The 19579-nt window shown below is 46.0% G+C and overlaps 1 protein-coding gene across 2 annotated transcripts in view; it reads right to left on the bottom strand.

Moving 5' to 3' along the window:
• Positions 1-18746, bottom strand: part of Kif5c (kinesin family member 5C) — a 159783-nt gene extending 141037 nt beyond the window's left edge. Inside the window, exon 1 of one of the 2 annotated variants that reach the window (XM_052725855.1) lies at positions 18235-18746. In XM_052725855.1, coding sequence (XP_052581815.1) covers positions 18235-18360 — 126 coding nt within the window. In that variant the 5' untranslated portion in view covers positions 18361-18746. The remainder of the gene's footprint in view (positions 1-18234) is intronic. The other variant, XM_052725854.1, reaches the window with a different exon arrangement.
• Positions 18747-19579: the final 833 nt, after the last annotated feature.

The following is a 19579-nucleotide window of genomic DNA, read 5'->3' as shown; positions in this document are numbered from 1 at the left end:
CAGTCAGCTTCCTGTATCCTTAAAAGAGAAAGGAAGAGACATCAGATCTCACACACACACACAGCAGGGGTTGGGGGTAAGGACACATGAGAAAGTCTATAAACCAGGAGGATAGATAGCCTTCACCAAAAATCAATTTTGGTACTCTGGATTTCTGGCTTCCAGACAGTGGGAATACAGCTTTCTGTTGTCTAAGCCACTCTGACTGCAGTATCATGTTTTGACAGCAAAACAGCCTAATAGACTAATACACTGCCAGGTCCAAAGGGTACATACACACACACACACACACACACACACACACACACACACACACACACACACACACACACACACACAAAAGGGCAGGCCCACTGACTCAGTTCAAAATTGAGTCTAGCTCCAGCTCAACCTGAGCTATAGAAGGATTTCTGGCAGTTGGATAAAAGCCAACATTCCTTAGGAACTTTTGAAACCAATTCCCGTCTACCAAAAGGAGTCACCCCCCTCACCTCTGGCAGACGGGACATACGGCTCCATTGAGATATAACTGTAGTTTTATATGAAAGCCCATGCAGGCCTCCAGGCTCCCTCAGTCCCTATTCACAAGTATTGTTACACGTTTCAAAACCCCATGCTGGCCCTTCTCACCTTAGATCCCTGCTCTCTTTGTACTCTCTGTCCCTGGCTACTCCTGATATTCTCAGCGCTCTCTCTCTCTCTCTCTCTCTCTCTCTCTCTCTCTCTCTCTCTCTCTCTCTCTCTCCTATTCTCTTTTCTTGTTATTCTCCCCTCTTTCACAGATAGCCCTGGCCATGTTCAAGGCCAGTTTGCTTCTTTTTTCTCTCCGCTCTGGACTCTTCCAGATGCCCCTGGCTATTTTCGCTCTCTCGTATCTACAATAAAAACCTTCCTATTCCAGGCAGCAGTCATGTCGGCAGTTTCTTTACTGTGCCCACTGGCATATATACACTACCTAAATAGAACTGGGTTTCAATGCACTGTGGTTTTTCTACCATCAGAAGTCTCAGCAACTCCAAGAAGCTATTTTGAAATATAAATATTAAAATAAGATAGAGAAAGCACGTGATAGCTGCAAACATATTTTATAGATTTAAGACCAAGCAAAATCTCTCTCTCTCTCTCTCTCTCTCTCTCTCTCTCTCTCTCTCTCTCTCTCTCTCACACACACACACACACACACACACACACACACACACACACACACACACATCTTATAGGACTAATTAAAGGTCGGTCCTGAAGTGTTTCCCATACCTAGCGTGAACGGTAGCAGCCGGGCCAAGGACATGCCTCATGATGGCAAATGCGGAATCAATGGGCACTTCCTGGGTGTCAATTTGATTAGAATAACTCCTAATTTATTCTTGTTACATTTTTTTAATTGATGGCTGCTTTAGGACACATTCTTTTCCATTCTTCCCGTGTATTTGTCTGTGCGTGTGTGTGCACATGTGATATGCTGCAGAGCATGGGTGCAGATCAGAGAGCAACATGTAGGAGTCAGTTCTCTCCTTCTACCGTGTGGTCTTGAAATGCAAGACTTAACCACTCAGTCATCCCACCTGCCCTTTGTTACATATCTCTATGTATCATAGTCTAGAATTGAACTAATAAACAAGGTGTTGAAATAATTTAACCCACATAAGACAGTGGACAATATGGGGGACATGTCTACGTTTTACTCTGATGAATATGTTTAGTGATCCTAAAGAATATATAAATGAAATACAAAAGAAAACTAAAGAGGGTAAAACGGAGTTAGAGAGAAGGCTCGGTGGTTAAGAATGCTGGCAGGGACCCAAGTGCTGCTCCAAGTACCCACGTCAGATGGCTCACAGCCACCTGCAACTCCCACTCCAGGAGAACCAATGTCCTCCTCTGTCCTCCCTGGGGACCTGCAGACACACCGACATGCATATGTGCACACGCAGACGCAAAGACACACATACACATAAACGAAATAAAACCAAAAAATTTAAAGAAAAAAAAAGGCAAGTACAATAGAATATCTGTGATCACTGATACTTTCGTTAGCCCTCTCTCTGCCCTCCTTCATGTCTGTTTCCTGGAATAAGCAAGCTAGGACAAGCCACCAACTATCCTTAAAAAACGTATTAGATGATCTAGAAACAGCTTTGAATATCAGATTTTGTGCCTCAGATTGATTTATTATATATATTACATATACGTTTATTTGAAATGTAAGCGTTGGCTGAAATCAGCCCACACTCCTTGGCAATGGAAATAATAGCTGTGGGGTTAGAACAGTTATTCAATGGCTGGTTATTAGGAAAACACAGGGGAGCAGACAGCCAAAGAAGGAAGTTTCTTATTTCTTTTCTTTTCAAGGCAATTTAGGTAAATTATAGACATTTTCCTTTCAGAGTGGAAGAATATCAATAGAATTTTAAGTGTGGCTCATTTATATTAATGTCTTCAATTTAGAACTTCATGGTTTTGTCTTCTTTTATGATATCAGCCTTCATCTGAAATTAAAATAATTTTTTTAAGATTAGTACGTTGCAGATCAAGAGAGGAGTGTTTTGTGTGTGGATTCCAGGTTTTAGTAGAAAAGGAAATAATTTCACAGCAATCATCTCCTGTGCTTAATGAATCTGAATGCATCCCATTCAAAACAATATGAATGTATTCAGTATAAAAGAGTTTTTTATTCCTTGAAAATGAAACCACTTTGCCAAATCTGTCATATCCTTAAAGGTGTTTCATCTTCAATAAACTATTCAGTGTCAGTGGTGTTGCTGTTGTGTGTGTGTGTGTGTGTGTGTGTGTGTGTGTGTGTGTACCAATGTGTTTGTGTGTTTGCCCATCTCTCTTACTAGACGGTTATTTTGGATCCTATTTTGAAGGTGAAGTGGTTTGGGGGCCTGTGGTGGTGACAGCTCTTGGCAAAGGGAAAGGAAGAGGCAAGGTGGCACAGACCTCTTTGGTGGCACAGACCTCTTTGGGGGCACACACCAATGACCTATGACCTCCCAATAAGTCCTACCCATTACCTACTGTCCCCACAAAATGTCAAACTGGGAAGTAATTCCGAACACACAAGCTTTTCTAGAACAGTCTAGATGCAAACGGTAACAGTGGAAAAAATAGAGTATACTCCATAAAGAATCTCTGTCTCTACAGTTGGGTCCTGTAACAAGGAAGCATGTGTGTGTGCCCACGTGTGTGTGTGAGTACACATACATACACACACCACACACACACACACACACACACACACACACACACACACACACAACACCAGGAAGAAAAAGAAGAAACTCTACCTTTCCTCAAAATGGGCTGAACTAGCTCAGTGGAAAAGCATTTATCTAAAATGAACAAGGCCCGGGGTTTAACCCCAGTACAAGAAAAAAAATCATAATTAGTAATAATAGAAAAGGCCAACAAACATCGTCCGAAACTACCATTGTACATTGAGGAGCCACAGCAAATGCCATATTCCAAACTGGATGAGTCTCAGCCACGATGCAGGAACCTCCCAGGGACATTTATACCATGAGCAAAACATTATTTGGAATGTGACTAAGTTACGCACGCTCGGCTCTGTGTGATTCCTTCAAATGTGGTGATCTATATACAGTACCCCGGAAAAAGAACAGGCTGGTCCCTCAGCTACACGCATGAAACACGGTTTGCTCATCCTTCTGTCAACAAGTCCAGGACCTCTAACAGTGGAAAGCCACTCGGGACTGCTGAGAAATGGATGTTCTATATCGTACCATCGGCCGTAAAACTGTGGAAAGCATATAGTAATCATATCCTCCTTCCTGGGAACCTAAAAGGGGCGAAGAGGCAGCACTGAGGAAAAGTCTTACGGCAGGAGTTCTAACCCAGTCACAAGCCACAGCAGTTACACAGGTTGACTGAGTCAAATTTCATTTTCGAGCCACTTTGAAGACCTCCCTGCCTGAGTGTATTACTGCTTCCTCCACACCGGCCTCCCACGCGTGGCCACCCAGTGCTCCACTGTCCTTTGGACACGGTGTGATCAGCTGCCCATCTTTCCTCCCCCGTACAACGCTTACGGCACCCTTCTTTCTCGTTATCTCCTTCAGCACCATGTAGTTCGTATTAATGAGTGTGTCTTCATTTACCAAATTTTAACGTAACCATTTAACCAAAGTCATAGGTAACATTTGCACAAACCAGTTACTCGACCTCCATGCCATAGTTAAGGACAGCGAGAAGGATCTCTGGGTTTGGGTGACTAAACCCATGCAAAGAGAGGAGTCTTCTGTAAAAAAGAGAAATCCAGGCACCAGAGAGGAACCACAGGCTTCAGCTCACACCCTCGACCTCCTGCACTGGCCTGGACCTCCTCTTCACACGCCTTCCTTTCTACTTCTCTAGCTCAACTCAGCTGGTTCTGGCTGCCTTGGCAGACACGAGCTAGCCAGTGGCACCAACTGGAAGATGAACCTAGTGTACTGTCTCTTCCAGGACTAGAGTGCTGTGTCCCTGGACGACACATAACCTGCAAAATGTGAAGTAATTTCTTTTGTGTAGTGTGACACCAACTCCAGAAGGGTGAATTCCCACCACAGCCAGGCCAGCACACACCAGGCCATCGAGCAAAACACACTTGCGTGTTTGCTGCTATATACTGACTAATGCTTATCCAGTGCCACGAGAGAAATAACCATATCTGAGGATTTGTGAGAAGAGTCTTGAGGTCATTCCAAGTATAAATCACCACCTCCACCCAGTTCTTCTGTCAGCCATTGGATGTTGGGACTACAGTACAATGATGCTCCCAAATCCGTCCTTCTTTCTTTCATATTGCCAGGTTGGACACACACACACACACACACACACACACACACACACACACACACACACACACACAGCCTGACTCTGGGAATGCTCACAGGCAGTAATATTTCAATTTTTTTTAAGACAGTTTACTGGATAGTTATACCATTCCTTTAAAGTTCACCTACATCAGAGCAAAGACCAGGGGTGAAAATCCCTATGGACTTTCATTAGACCACTGCTACACTTACACTACACCAATCATCCTTTCCTTTACTTCAGAAATAGATTTGCTGCCAGATGGGCCAGCCACACATCCCCGAAGGCTGTGGAAATCAGTAGAGTCTTTGTGGAAAACAACAGGCTGATATTTAATAGGATCAGATTTAAGCATGCACAGCATTGGACCAAGGAAATCTGCTTCTGGTTAATAAATTCTCTAGAAATAACTGAACTAATAAAAATCGCTCCATGCATAGAGATGCTCACCAACTATGATCTAAAGTAAGTGCAAGATGGAATTCTCAGTGTCAAAAATGGAAAGACAGGTTAGCAAATTGCTATGTCAGCCCAATGGACATTCAGCAATCACTAAAAAGTAGCATTACGAAGATATTCTACCACACAGAAACCCCTCAGATAGCATATTAGGTCAGAAGAAAAGGGCCAGGGCTACATGTATATCCATGGTGGATATACATTGTTTCTAACAATTACCAACACACAAGAGAAGGGAGGATAGGAATGGTAAATAATGGCAGATGTGTGGTGATTTGGGTGACTTCTTTGTGATAGTTAGTGCCTGCCTTCCGCCATTTACGAAGAGGCTCCTTCAACCCTGCACCGATCCAGACAGACACCAGGGACCTGGGGGGAGGAGGGGCAGAATTTCAGCACTGAATCAAATTCCTGCAAAGAGCTGTGTGGCCTTCTTCACCTGAAGGCAATCTCTTCCACTGATGTACAAAGGAAAGGCACCTGAGAGTGACAGATTCCCCGGTTTCCCACTTCCGCTCGGCATTCTCCACACCCTAAACGGTGCTTTTGTCCCACTAGGCAGATCGATCTCATTAGAAGTCACAACGCTAATGGAAAATGCATTTCCAGGACAAAGGATTTCATCAGTCCTACACCGGCGACAGGATGGTGACAGAGGGTAAGTAGCCGATTTGCAGTCACTGCGGTCAGTGCGGTGTTTCTTGCCTGGAAATTGAAAGCAGCTCAGGAGCTGCAGGGTCATGGGTGAGGCCCGAGGCCCTGAGTCCCTCCCTGCCAAAGGCTGGCTGCAAGGCTGCCTGCAGGGTCCACCACAGAGGCAGGAAGCAAGGTAGTATGGTGGCATGTCCCAGAATCCGAGGGATCCAGTCACCTGTTGGTGCTCTCGGTTTCATTCAGTAGGCACCAGTCCCCAAAAACCCTGCCTTAATAAGGGCATGGTTGAGCTGCTGTTCCCAGAGGTGCTCAAAGGCGACCCACAATGTCCCATGGAGACTGGAAGGGACACAGATAATCGGGAAAGGGAAGGACCAGGCCAGCACACACCCTGCTCACACCTCTCCTCAGCAGTATTGCAAACTGAAATGTAGAGAGTAGTTAGGAGAACCTCGAGGTAACTGGAGCCAAGTTTACATTTACCAAGTGGATTCCTCAAGATAAGGGACGGAGGGTCCGTCAGCCTGCTGTCCCCAACAGAACCAGATGTGTTTTCTCTACCTCAACAAGGCTTTGCCTCCACTTCTCTGTGGGCAGTTATTTGCAAGCTTCCTTTTTCCTTCTGGCGGATGGCAGGGCTCAGGATGCTTAACTGAGCTGAGCACTCAGTAGGCCTTCAATACACGGGAGTGGAACTAAACCCAATGACTGGAAAGTCCGAACACCGTGCCTAAATGCTAGGGAAGTTGTCCGGGAGAACGAAGGCCAGCCCCCAGTGCACTTTTAAATTTCATAGTAGTCACAGCTTCCTAAAGCAAAAATGAAGTCAGACACATTCCACCCAAAACATCCCTGCCATGTGTAATGGATCTCATCCGTGTTAATGACGTCTTTCACTACAGTTTCTGTTAGTTTAGTTGCGGGGAGGGTACTTACTGTTTTATTGTGTTTTTTGATACTAAGTCTTCAATGTCTGGCGCATATTTTACAACTACTAAACACCCTAACGTGGATGGATTATATTTCAAGTTGCTCAAAAGACAAATGTGACCAGTGGCTACCAGACTGGGCAGCTCAGAGGGGAGTTCCAAAAACAATGTTACAATGCACAAAATACCTCTTTTAAAAGGAAACATTTTGGGAGTGACAATGTGACAATGAACATATTTAACGACAAGTTTTCCATAATCTACTTGGTACTGCTTTAGACTGGTTTTAGGTATTTTTTTTTTAGGGGGGAAGGGGGAGTGGGGCAGGGTGGACAGTTGCACAAACTTGCTTTATGTGTAGAAGCCAGAGATCATCTCAGGGTACCTTCCTTTATGGCTCTCTGCCTTACTTTCTGAGACAGTCTCTTAACAGAGCTGGAGTCACAGGATTCAGCTAGAGTAGCCGGCCAGGGAGCACCAGAACCCACGTGCCTCTGCCCCTCCAGGGCTAGGATGTGACAAACGGGTATCTATTTCCCTCCTTGCAAATGTTTTTGGACAAATCTAGATCAGAAAATGTATGAAGAAAATCTTGAAGCAAGTCTTTGTCCACAGCCATGTTCACCATGAAAATTTAGTGAATGCATGTGCACGCGCATGCTGTTTGTCTAGCAGAGAGTACTTCGGATGTTGTCTCCTACTAGTTTAAACAGATTAATAGCTGGTTGTGCCATTTTGTCGGCACTTTCCAAAGAGCTACACATTCTTCTTCTAATGCTAATATTTCTCCCACATATATTATAAACATGAACTTATTTAATGGGATCAGGAATTTAATGGGATCACAATGACATTAGCACCGGGGACCCAAGAACACCACAGTCTCCTCTAAAATTCAGCTGCTCCTTTATTCCTCCACCCTTCCATTGGATTTGTCCCACACAGGAATCCCGTGACACACTCATGGCATAGGTAGGGCACCAGCACCCACCATCCTAACACAGAGCCTAGTTCAAGGGCAGGTGAGGAGGATTACACTCTCTACCTTCCTCACCCCACCACCCTCCTCCCCTGCTGCCCAAGCCTACAGGAACTGGAGACTAGTTCAACTGGACCTGGAATTTGTGAGCTGCTCACCGCCAGTAAGGAGGAGTGGAAAACAGCCCTGGTGGCCAGCCCAAGAAGCTAGACTGCAGAGGTCAGTTTACCTCAGTTTACCACAGAAGTCAAACACAGGAAGTACTGATTCAGGATCCTACCCCATCAGAAACCGAGTCTAACAGAGGTCTAGAGACCAGCCAATCAGACTGGCATCTGTCCCTCCCTTTGGGGTAGGTGTTAGCTATGGGAGAAATAAAGTCCCTTCCTCCATGACTCTCCAAGGTTTCTGATGTCAGAGGGAGCGGTTATTTACCCCAGTTCCCAGGTGGAAATCAATAACCTCTGCAGAGCAAGGCTGCAGACAGGTTTTGAGGAAAACTATACTACAACCTCCCCAGAGAATCGAGCAGACAGCTCTGGGCTCCTCAGGAGGCGAAGGCTGAGCAGGAAACTGGAGCAAAGCCCCGTGAGGGAGTCTGTAAATAAAAAGGTCCCTAAGGCGTGTCAGTCCTGAGCTGTGTGACCAAGATCTTCATATAACAAGCTTCTAAAGTTATATTATTGGTCTGTAGCTCCTCAGAACCTACCCTGCCAAGTGTTAAAACTTGAATTACCTCCACCTGTTTTCTTTCCCATTTTTCTCCATTTCTCTCCTCTTTTAACAAGAAAGCAGAAACTACACTCCCTCATCCCCTGAAGATGTGTTTCCCAATATTCGATTCGCACCAAGGATGAAAAGATAAGATGAAAAATCTCCCAAACACACCTAAAAGAACCTTTCCCAATCGCTGATCAAACAAGGCAGAGTCCTGTGGTTGAGAGACATATGGCAAGCATTCGCCCATCCCCGGCATTTCCACAAGCTGACTGGAGCCAGCGAATGCAGCAGCAAGGCAAAGTCACAGAGTGTGGAGCACTTTCAGCCACCTTGGGACCTCAAAGCCACCAGCCTTGCTTGATGAAAAAGGATAAGAACATGAGCACTGTTGGCAGAGCTGGGTCTGGAATTCTGGTCCGCCCTTGTCACTGTGTGCATGCTCCTGCCTCCACAAGGCCTCTGTCCCTCTAGAGTCCCCTTGTGTTGTTTCGGGGTCAACATTTTTCTCTCTCCCCAGGGGAAGAGAGTCCCTGTCAACCAAAAGTACCTGCCAATCCAATTCAAACACACTTGTGGGGTCTGAAATTTATGAGGTGGTGGGTACTTGTCAGTGAGGAATTATTGGTAGTGTTTTAGTTACTATGGTCTTTCACAGTTATAGTTAAGGGTTCCGACCTTTTAGAGGTCTGAAGTCTGGGGATCAAATGACATAAAATGTGAGGGTTTTTTTTTCCCCCATAAAGGAATTTAGTGAGTATGGGAAAGGTTAGGAGATGATGGGGGAAAAGGATTGGCTATTTGGTGATGATGGTTAAGACTGATCAGGGGCACATGGGGATGTGTCTTTTTATTCTTTCCACTCTGGTATACATTTAAATTCTTACTTGGTTTTTTTTGTTTGTTTGCTTGTTTGTTTTTTTAAAGAACAACTAGTAATCAAGAAAAGAGAAATGAAAGTCCTCTTTCTAGGGCCTTTCTGACAGGGCTATTTGGTCCCTACTCAGCGCCCCACTTCCCTGGGCTATCACAGGCAATTCAATGTCAACAGAAGAAGGAATGGTACATCCATCCTATTTCACTTTAAAACTACAACCTTGGCCTCTATCTGTGTCTGCCTCAAGAGAAAGATTTAGCTTTTGATCACCTGGAAGAAACAACATCCTCCGGGATATTGAAAATGACAGGAGTCCGCCTACAAAACCCTATGGTTTACACTGAGACTCTGAAGGCATCGCCACGCTCTGGATCTAGGGGTTAACAGTGCATGACGAAGACACATTCCCAGTAAGAATTTAATTTAGCACAGACCAGACTGCCTGATGAGACAAACTGGCAGCGATTCCACAGGGCAAGCAGAGAAGCGAGACTATAAAATACAGGACAATTCCCCATCTCCAAATCGCTTCCTCTCCAGACTGAGGATGCCCTAAAATCGTAGCTAACCTTCACCCTGCAATCTCCACTCTAGAAATATATTTTTCCAAAATAATTGAGCCAATTCACAAAGAAGTCTGGTGGGCCGAGGTGAATAATATCTGTTTATAATGGGTGAAAAACAGAGAAAACCCCAAATGCTCCTTAGAATAAAGCAGCTAAATAATTGGTTAAAAAAAAAAATAGTGAAGTCATAAGCAAATCACCAAAATGCAAATGTGTGAAATACGCCACGTAGTAAGCTGGGTTCTAGAACACACCCTATGAAACAGAATCTCTTTTAAAACAGAGTACACATGGTGGAAACAGGAAGCAGTGGAAGATGCCAGGAAACGTTAACTGGTATTTCCTGGCCAGTAACAATGAGCTGTTTTGCTGTCTTTATGATTTCCATGATCTGACTTTTTTTTAATGAGCATATATTTTAAAAGTACCCCAAAAAAACTATTAAAAGCTTTTTTTTTTTTTTTCCTTTCTGCCATAGAATCTCAGTACGTAGCCCAGGCTGGAGATGTTCCTGCCTCAGTCTCTTACGTTCTGGGATTACAAGTGGACACCACCACACCTAGGTCAGAGGAAAGCTATCTTATTTTAAGTGATAACAAGACCACGAAGGTACCTAAGGCAGGAAAGCCATGTCCAGAGCCAGAGAAGTCAGGGTTAGCAAATAAAGGCAGGCTCCAACAGGAAGAAGGCCTGTGTTTCCACAGACACTGGCACTAAGCAACACTCTGTTCCAGGCACAGTTCCAGGCCTGGAACACAGAGTGAATGGCCATGTTTTCCTTGCCCTCACAGGGTTTTCAGCCTAATGGGATAAAAGTATCCACTGTGCCTGACTGGGAGAATAGGAGGAAAGGGTTAACCTCGCCGTCAGGAAGAGGAAAGGGGGACGTCAGAGTCCCTGAGGAAGTAGTGAAGGGGCGGAAGCAGATAAGGAAGCCACGAAGGGAAACTAGGGAGGCGGTCTCTGGGGCATGAAGGTGTGAGGAGCTGGGAGAATGGGAGGGGCACTGAGCCAGGAATGACGCAACACAGCTGGAACAGGGAATAAGGGGTGAGGTTAGGGAAGTAAGCAGACAGAGGGCCCCAGATGCCTCACCGAAGCATCCGGGTCCATCCTGCAGACACCAGGAACCTCTGAGAGACCTGGGCTTTCCCAAAGAGGGTCATTCCCGCAAGAGGACAGAGAAACAGCCCTTAGCTGGCCCGCATAGGGAGTGGCTTCTCAATACCTGTTGTACACTGCGGCTGAGTCTGTGAACTAGGTGTTTCACATCATGCGACCCTAGAAGGGAACTGCTGCCGACATCGGCTTCCAAACAAGGAAGCCGGAACTCAGGACAGGCCAGCCATTTTCTAAGCTAAGAAGCAGCAGATCTGGACGTCCCTCCCAGGTTGACCTCACATGTTTGGGGTTGGGAGACACTGGAATGGATTTCAACTGTTTGTTCTCAACCAGTCTCTCCATATTTACAAATGATCACAAATGTGTGCAACCATTTCCACCAAAAGATATTTGGTTGCTATACAATAAGAGGGGAAAGGGAGGAGCTTATTTTTGTTTGTTTAACAAAGGGAAGAAATAAGATGGATTTGGATCTGTCAAGGGAGCATTTTTTTTTCCCTCAAGAGAAACCACTTGGGAGCAGGCCTTTGTTTTTGCCTTTTTTTTTAAATAAGGAAACACAGGTGAAAAATATGAGGCATGAACCACAGGGAAAACATGGGTAGAGGAGGGCTCAAACTTTAAAGGGGGGGGGAGGCTGCGAGTGGAAAACATTATTAATGTGAGGAGCTGGGCCATACATACGAGTGCAGGTAGAGGGAAAGGAATATCTTCAGTGATTCCCAAGTTATTTAAAGAAATACAGAAATCAGCATTTATGCAGACTGGCTGCCAAGCACGGGAAAAGAACAGCCTTCAGTCAGAATACATTTACAACATGACTACACAATCTACAGTAGCGCAGACAGAAAGCATTATAAATAAATAAATAAACAGCTTCGGCCCAAGGAACTTATAATGCAGTGGGGAGAAGACACACACACACACACACACACGCACGCACGCACGCACACACACACACACACGCACGCACGCACGCACGCACGCACGTACACACGCACGAACTCAGTCTTGCAGTCTTGGACATGATTGCTTCAGATAAAGAACCAGCTAACGGAACACCTATAACTACATGGAACATGAGGTTTGACCACAAATAAGATGAAGAGTGGCTACTTGAGCAGGAGACGTGGGGGATGGGGGGACAGATGCCTAAGAAACGCAAGAAGGATGTTCAGAGGATAGTCAACATACGGCAAGACTCTGCATAAACAAAGGGGACTCTGGAAAGGAGGGAATGTATAAGGGGGATGGAAGATCCGGGAGATAACTCAGGTTGGACATTTTCTTTGGGCCAGAGAACGATCAGTTCATTTTAGCCTAAAGACCCTGTTAGATAGTTCTCCCCACTTTTACTATGAGAAAACTGGGGCCCGGGAAATAGTTAAGTCACTGGGGAAAAGTGTCACCACTAGCTAGGGAATCCATGCTCAGTTCTGCCTGACTGTCCAGCTGCCTCTACATAGCTCTTCATTTATGAAGCACCAACTGTATGCCTCCCTGGGAATGGTGAGGACTGTAGCAGTGTAGGGAGCATGTTCCAGCTTATCACTACTCCCTTGAGTTTGTGCACGCCAATATTTGACGGCCTTTTTATAGAAAATTACTAATCTATTTTCAGGAAGGAGAAACATCTCCGAATTTGGAGCACGGGATGAAGGGCTGATACACTGAGACATTGCTAGTTTAGCACGCACTTAAACAAAATGACTGACTATGCTATTTAAAACTTTGACTTAAAATGTTACTGCTTTTAGACAGGAATGCAAAAATGGTCCAACCACTTTGAAAAAGACTTTGGCAGTTTCTGATAGAGTTAAACATATAGCTACCAAATGATACAGCAATCCCACTTCTGGGCATTCAACCAAGAGAAACAAAAATGTATGCTCACATAAAATCTATATGCAATGGCTTATAGCAACTTTCTTCATAATCATACCTATTGGGAACAATCCAGATGTCCTGCAGAAGATTAATGGATAAGTACTGTGGTATGTCCATACATACAATGGAAAAATATTATACAAAATAGCAACAAACCTATTTATATATGCATATACCCAATATAAGTAAATCACAGAGAGTTGCTATGTGGAAAAAAAAAACCCAGACTCAAAAAGATATTTAACATTTTATGAGAACCTAGGAAAAGTAAAATTACAGAAGCAGGAAAACAATGAGTGGCAGCTGGAAGGGTGAATAGAGAATTACTGTCGGGGTGTGTGTGTGTGTATGTATGTGTATGTAGTTGTGCTATTTTGCTGTGAGATGGAAATGTTTTATATAGCCTAGTATAGCATTATATGTTAGGCAGATTAATGTTCCTCAAAGATGCCCCATTAGATGTCAATGTTATATGGTAAATGACACTTTGTACAGGGAGTTAAGCTTGCTAATCACCTAACAATAGGATAAGAAGGTCTCAGATGATCGTGGAGGGGCCTACAAGCCCCTGACTTCTGCCACCGCCTTGAGTGAAGAAAGTGAGGTAGGAAAGGCCATACTGAAGAACCATCCAGAAGTGGCCAAGTCAGAGCTCTTCCATCAACAGAGATGCTCCACCGCCAAGAGGCAGAGCCTCCAGTGATGGATAACTCACCAGGATTTTAGCGGCGAATGAAGGTGTCATCTGAGAAGTCCTATAAATCCGGTCATTTTCTCTGATGAATTAATGTGATACAAGAAAAAGTCCCCTTTCTCATCATGAGCCCTCCCCTCCCACTCCGGCTCACCACCGGTGTCGGTAGCTCTCCCAATTTTCAACAAGCTGAGCACAGCATTTTCGTCTCTAATTTTTTATAGCCCTTTTAGTATAATTAATGTTCTCGTATAAAGCCCGCTCAGAGGAATGGCACTTAAAATTGTTTGTTTTAACTATTTCCATATCCTGCTGTCTATAAAATCAAGTCACTAAGTTACTATATCAAAGTAGAGACCGGAGTGGTCATTTAGTCAGGAAAGCACGTGCTACACAACAAGCCTGAAGACTCAAGTTAAACCCCTAGTACCCACATAAGAAGCCAGGTGTAAGGACATGTACCTGTAATGCCAGGGCCAGGGAATCAAAGGTAAGTGCATTCCTGGCTCTCAGCGGCCAGCCTGCTTGCCTAGTGGCAAACTCCAGGTCCAGTGAGAGACCTTGTCTCAAAAAAATAAGATAGAAAGCAATTGAGACACCTCAATGTCAACTTTTGGCCTCCACACACATGTACACACACATGTACACATGTACACACACACACACACACACACACACACACACACACACACACATACAAGAAGAAAATATATTAAAGATTTCCAGATTTACAAAGAGAACAGTAAATATTGCAATACCAATAAGGATAAGGCTCCAGAAAGTACAAAGGAGCAACACCCGGATGGTCCTTATCCCCCCCAGTAGCTGACACTATCACTAGATATGTAATCAAATTAACAATAATATAAGGAGAACCATGTGAGATCATATACAAAACAAGCGTGTCTGTGATGGTGTAAGTAAGAATGTCCTCTCTGGACTCATGTATTTGAACACTTGGTCTCTGGTTGGTAGTGATGTTTGGAGAGGTTATGGAACTCTTGGGAGGCGTGGCTTTGCTGGACAAAGCAGTCCCTGGGGCCTGGCTTTGAAAGTTGAGCCACACTCCCACTCTCAGTTCACCCTCTGCCTGAGTTGGCGGCGGCGAGGATGTGCTAGCTAAGCTTCTCACCCTGGCTGCCTGCTGCCATGGGTCCCCTGACATTGTGGACTTTCCCTCTGGAACCAGAGGCCCAAATAAACTCTTCCAGAAGGTTTTGGTCATGGCATTCTATCACAGCAACAGAAAGGTAGTGAATATGGTACCATTAGGTCAAAGTACAGAGGCTGTCTGGGGCTGGAAAAGTCGGGGTGGAGGAGTGGAGGGGGAGGTTTTACATAGAGGCTTCAAACACAAAGTAGGGGTGGTGAGGCGACTCTTCCAAGACTGTGCATTTCCTTAAAGGAGACCCCTAGAAATTCCACCTGAAAAATCTTTCTCGATGTACAACACCATAAGAACTGAACAGGACTTTAAGGGGGAAAAAATGATCTCTGCTTCAAAACTAAGAACTTCCAGGTTTTTGACCTTAGACTAACAGCTAACTCCACCAAATGTCCTCCTTTGTGTCTGCTGAGAGTAAAAGTGACACTTCTGGGTGGTTCTAAGTTCTAGGTTCTTTGGACATCCTCACCATGTACCCACTGAGGCCGTTTCTATGTATAATTGAGTCATGTATGCTTAGAAACTTTCTAAGAGGTGTTTAAGAATCCTACGCGCTGCCGGACTGTATTTACATCTACATTAATAATTAGGAATGGGAAGGGTCCTAAGGCCAAGCCAACACAAATCCCAACACTTACCCATCTGAGAGTGATCTATTCCATATGCTCATGGACCAAAAGATGCACAAAACAATGCCCACAGCAGCAGCATCCAGGCTAGCCCCCAGCGGAAGCAGACCAACTATCTCCCAACAGCTACGGGGCTTGGTGGCTCACACCTAATCCCAGTGCTGTGGGGACTAAAGCAGGGGGATCATGAGGTCAAAGCCAGCCTGGGCTACAAAGCCAGACTCTCTTTAAGAAAAGAAAATCTAAGGAATAAGTAAACTTAGCCATATTAATTTGGTGGAATACCACTGAGAACAAGACCAATTTGACAATTGTAATGTCAACAATTGTGATGTCAGTTGCCTGAAACACAGCAGAAAACCTACGGTAAGGTTTTACATTAAGAAAAAGAAGCAAAATTCATATGTGATATTGAAATCAGAATATTAGTTACCCTGGGGTGTTGGAGAATGAAATAGAGAAACCTCTAACCTCCTGAAAATGCCTATTTCTTAGTCTGAAAGGTGGTTATAGCAAGCCTGCACTTAGAAAAGTCATCAAGCTAATCGATAACACTTTCCTATAGGATGCTTTATTTCAGTAATTATCTTTTTAAAAAAAAATTCATTATATTAAGGAAATGTAGTAGGATGAGCAAAAACAACCTTGAAATTGAAGTGCCATGTGTATATTCACATTCATAACTTTCTGTTCAAATGTTTCTGTGTCTGCTTGTTTTAACTTAGTATTACATGTACATTTAAGCAGGGAATGAGCATAGACTCATAGTAATAGTACTAAAATTAAGAATCTCTGCTTTGCACATCTAAGAGGATTTATTGCTCTACTTTATTGGTCCTTGTAGAAGAGGAGAAAGGCGGGGGAGGAGAAGGAGCAGAGGATTAAGAGTTGAAGCAGCAGGAGATATGGAAAGAACTTCAGGCCCTTTAAAGTATCAGAAGAAGAAGGAAAAAACAAGGTCACCAGACCATTCTCAGGAGCTGAACAATTGTTACTTTACAAACTGTTACACTGTTACAAGCCAAGAGGGCGGGACTAGAAACACCTACCAACTGCCACTCTACTTGAACCACGCCTCCTCACCCAGGAAAGGAAGGATTAGACTATGATGGGGTCTCCTGCTAGGAACTGTAACCCCAGCTCCAGGCTGCCATGGATAGATCACTAGCCCATACATGCCATTAAGTATAGAATTTCCTCATCAATAATTGCAGCACACATCTTTTCTGCAAGTTAACACTAAGCAAAGGGGAAAAAAATCCCTTTCCTACCCTCATAGGTCAGGTATCAGAATGAGTGACCGCTCATCCACACAGTTTTCAGAGGTCTGTGTTTTCCCTTAACTCTGAAAACTGGGAGGGAAGGGGTCATGCTCTGTAGAAAAAGAAAGGCGCCTTCCTAAGCAAGATACAGGATGAAGCCCCCAGGCCAGGGCCTGGCCTCTCATCCCCTACAGAGGAAAATACCCACCTACCAGTACAACTAGCACCTGCTCGTCCAAGGCCCCTTTGCAGTGTGACTGCAGCAGACAACCTTGCCAAAGACGCTGGGGACAGCCTAGGCGGGGAAACGCAGGCCTCACGTTTGAAAAAGGCTAGGTGTTCTCTAGCTATACTCAGAAAACTGTCACCTGTCAATCACTTGACCTAAATACAACAGTCCCTGGGGGGATGGGGAGGGGGGATAGTCCGAGCATGCTCAGTGATGGAGATGACATCACTTAATCAATGCTGGAGTCGGGAAGGCTGCATCAGCAGCCTGGAGCGAGCTGCCAGGAACGTGTCAGTGGGGACCTAGAGGCTCGCATTAACTCAGTCCCTTCCCACGCGGCTCGAATACAAAGAGGGCACCGTGGGCCACAGACTCTAGGGACAGCAGACTAAGAAACGGGGTGGGGACAAGTCTAGTTTATTTCATTTGGTATATTCCCTTAAGAACTACAAGCCATTAGGATTCCCTCCCCCTTCCAGCAACCAGACTGCAGAGAGGGAGTTAAGTTGGGGAGAGGCACTGTGATGGGGAGAGGGGGGAAGGTGGGGATGGGTGATCAAAGGGGAGACCCTGGATACGCTTAAGTAACTTCTGCTCTTATCACAGAGAGGCTATTTAGGGACTCCCTCTCTCAGCAGATTGGACAGTCTGCGCTCCACCCAGAGCAAGCCTATCAGACTATCTGCGGACATTGGGGAGAGAGGATCTGGGGGCAGGAGGGCGTCCAGCAGAGAAAGCACAAATCTAGGACAATTCGGGGTGATGGGGAGCAGGAGACATGAGAGACCTCCCAGGGATACCAAGAGCCCCCCTCACCTTCCACAGGGGAAGCAAGGTGAAAACGCCTATGCAAGGCCCAGGCGGGGATTTTGTTTTTCTTGCACCTTTTCGCCCTACCTTTTTGGTTAAGGTCTTAAGACAAATCGAAGCCTGGGTGCATCTGTGGGTTGTAGAGCTTATACTTTTGACCAAGGCCGGGGCATCCAGACTTGCTGGCAACCCGAAACATTGCCCACGCGGTGGCGAGCGTGGGAACAATAGGCCCACCCGAGCCCCCACCCGCGAACAATGGCGGACCTCGCACGCCCCCCGCCGCCCCGCGCCACCACTGCCAGGAGGAAGTCACCAGCCAAGGGCTCTCATCGGGTCCACCCGAGAGCCCAGACCCGCGGAGATGTCCGAGGGGGCGTCCGCAAGATTTCTGCAGTGCAAAGCCCAAGGAGGGGCGAGACACCAAGGCCACTTACCCCGATCACCACCGTCTCCTCGCCTTTGAATTTGGGAATGAATTTGTCCCCGCGGAGGATCTCCGCTTCGTTGAGGGGCCGGAACCGGCACATCACTTTGATGCTGCATTCGGCTGGATCCGCCATCTCCGGACGCTGCAGGAGGGGACGCGGGGATGGGTGGGGGGCCGGGCTGGGCAGCGCCACCGAGGAGGCCGCGAACCAACCGCTGCCCGCAGCTAGGCCACCTCCCGCAGCCTCCCGCAGCCTCTCAGCAGGTCATCGCGAGCCTGCACTGGACAGCCCCGCAGCTCCGCCACCGGGAAGGAGAGCAGCTTATCAGCTGGACCCCTCTCCCCCTGCTTGCTGACCTCCAGCCGGGTCCTTCGCCCTGGCCCACCTGCCCGCGACCACGCGGCGGGCGGACTAGGCGATGCGCAGGGAGGGATCCCGGTCCGGCTCAGACCTCCCGGGCTCCGGCGCGCTCAGCCATCCTGCATCAGCACCAGGGCGCTCCGGCACCTCCAGGCCCGCCCCTCTGCCCCGCCTCGGCACGGTGACGTCACCGCAGAGCCTTCCCCACCCTGGGTGTGAGCGCGGCGCATCCCGGGACTTGTAGTCAGACAGTCTACCTACAGGTGGGAAGGCAAAGATGCTTGGATTACCTTGTGAGGACACATCCCCACCCCACCCCACCCCCGTCCCTCGGGGAGCTGCAGGACTGATGTGGCTACACAAGTCAAGAACAGAATTGAAAGCCATAGTTACTATCCCCGGTTAAATCCTTTATAAAAACCAGGTCACATCTTTTCCTGATCCCAAAGAAAAAATACTTATCCACACAGTGTACAACTGAACAGCTGTAGAGTGTTTCTCGGTGCAGTAGTTTTTGCAAGAGTTCTAAGGAAAACAGGAAAGAAACGAGATTGGCATGGAAGCTAGTTAGATCTGGAAATGCCTGCACATAGGTAGGTAGTTCATAACAGGTCATAACGGGTCATGTTCGATGAAAGTCGAGGACTTTATCACTGCAAAACTAAGTCAGAAAACAAATCCGTACACCCATATATTTGGCATGCTACTTTAGAGCCTGAAGATTGAAACTGGCCTTTGAGTCCCAAGTCAGGAACCTCTCAACCAAGGGTGGTGGTGCATGCTTGGAATCCTAACACTCAGAAGGCAGCTGGGGACCAAATATATACGTGTGTGTGTGTGTGTGTGTGTGTGTGTGTGTGTGTGTGTGTGTGTGTGTGTGTGTGTGTTTGACCTCTCAGTTACAACTAATCATTGATCAATTTCTAATCATGTTTAGAATCCCGTGGAATGAACAGAATGTATAGAAAATCAAACCCAAAGTTCCTGACAA

This window comes from Peromyscus californicus, unplaced genomic scaffold (assembly GCF_007827085.1).
Source record: "Peromyscus californicus insignis strain IS unplaced genomic scaffold, ASM782708v3 Scaffold_7__1_contigs__length_154581171, whole genome shotgun sequence".
Taxonomy (NCBI): Eukaryota; Metazoa; Chordata; class Mammalia; order Rodentia; family Cricetidae; genus Peromyscus; species Peromyscus californicus.
This window is presented reverse-complemented; position numbering and strand designations above follow the sequence as displayed.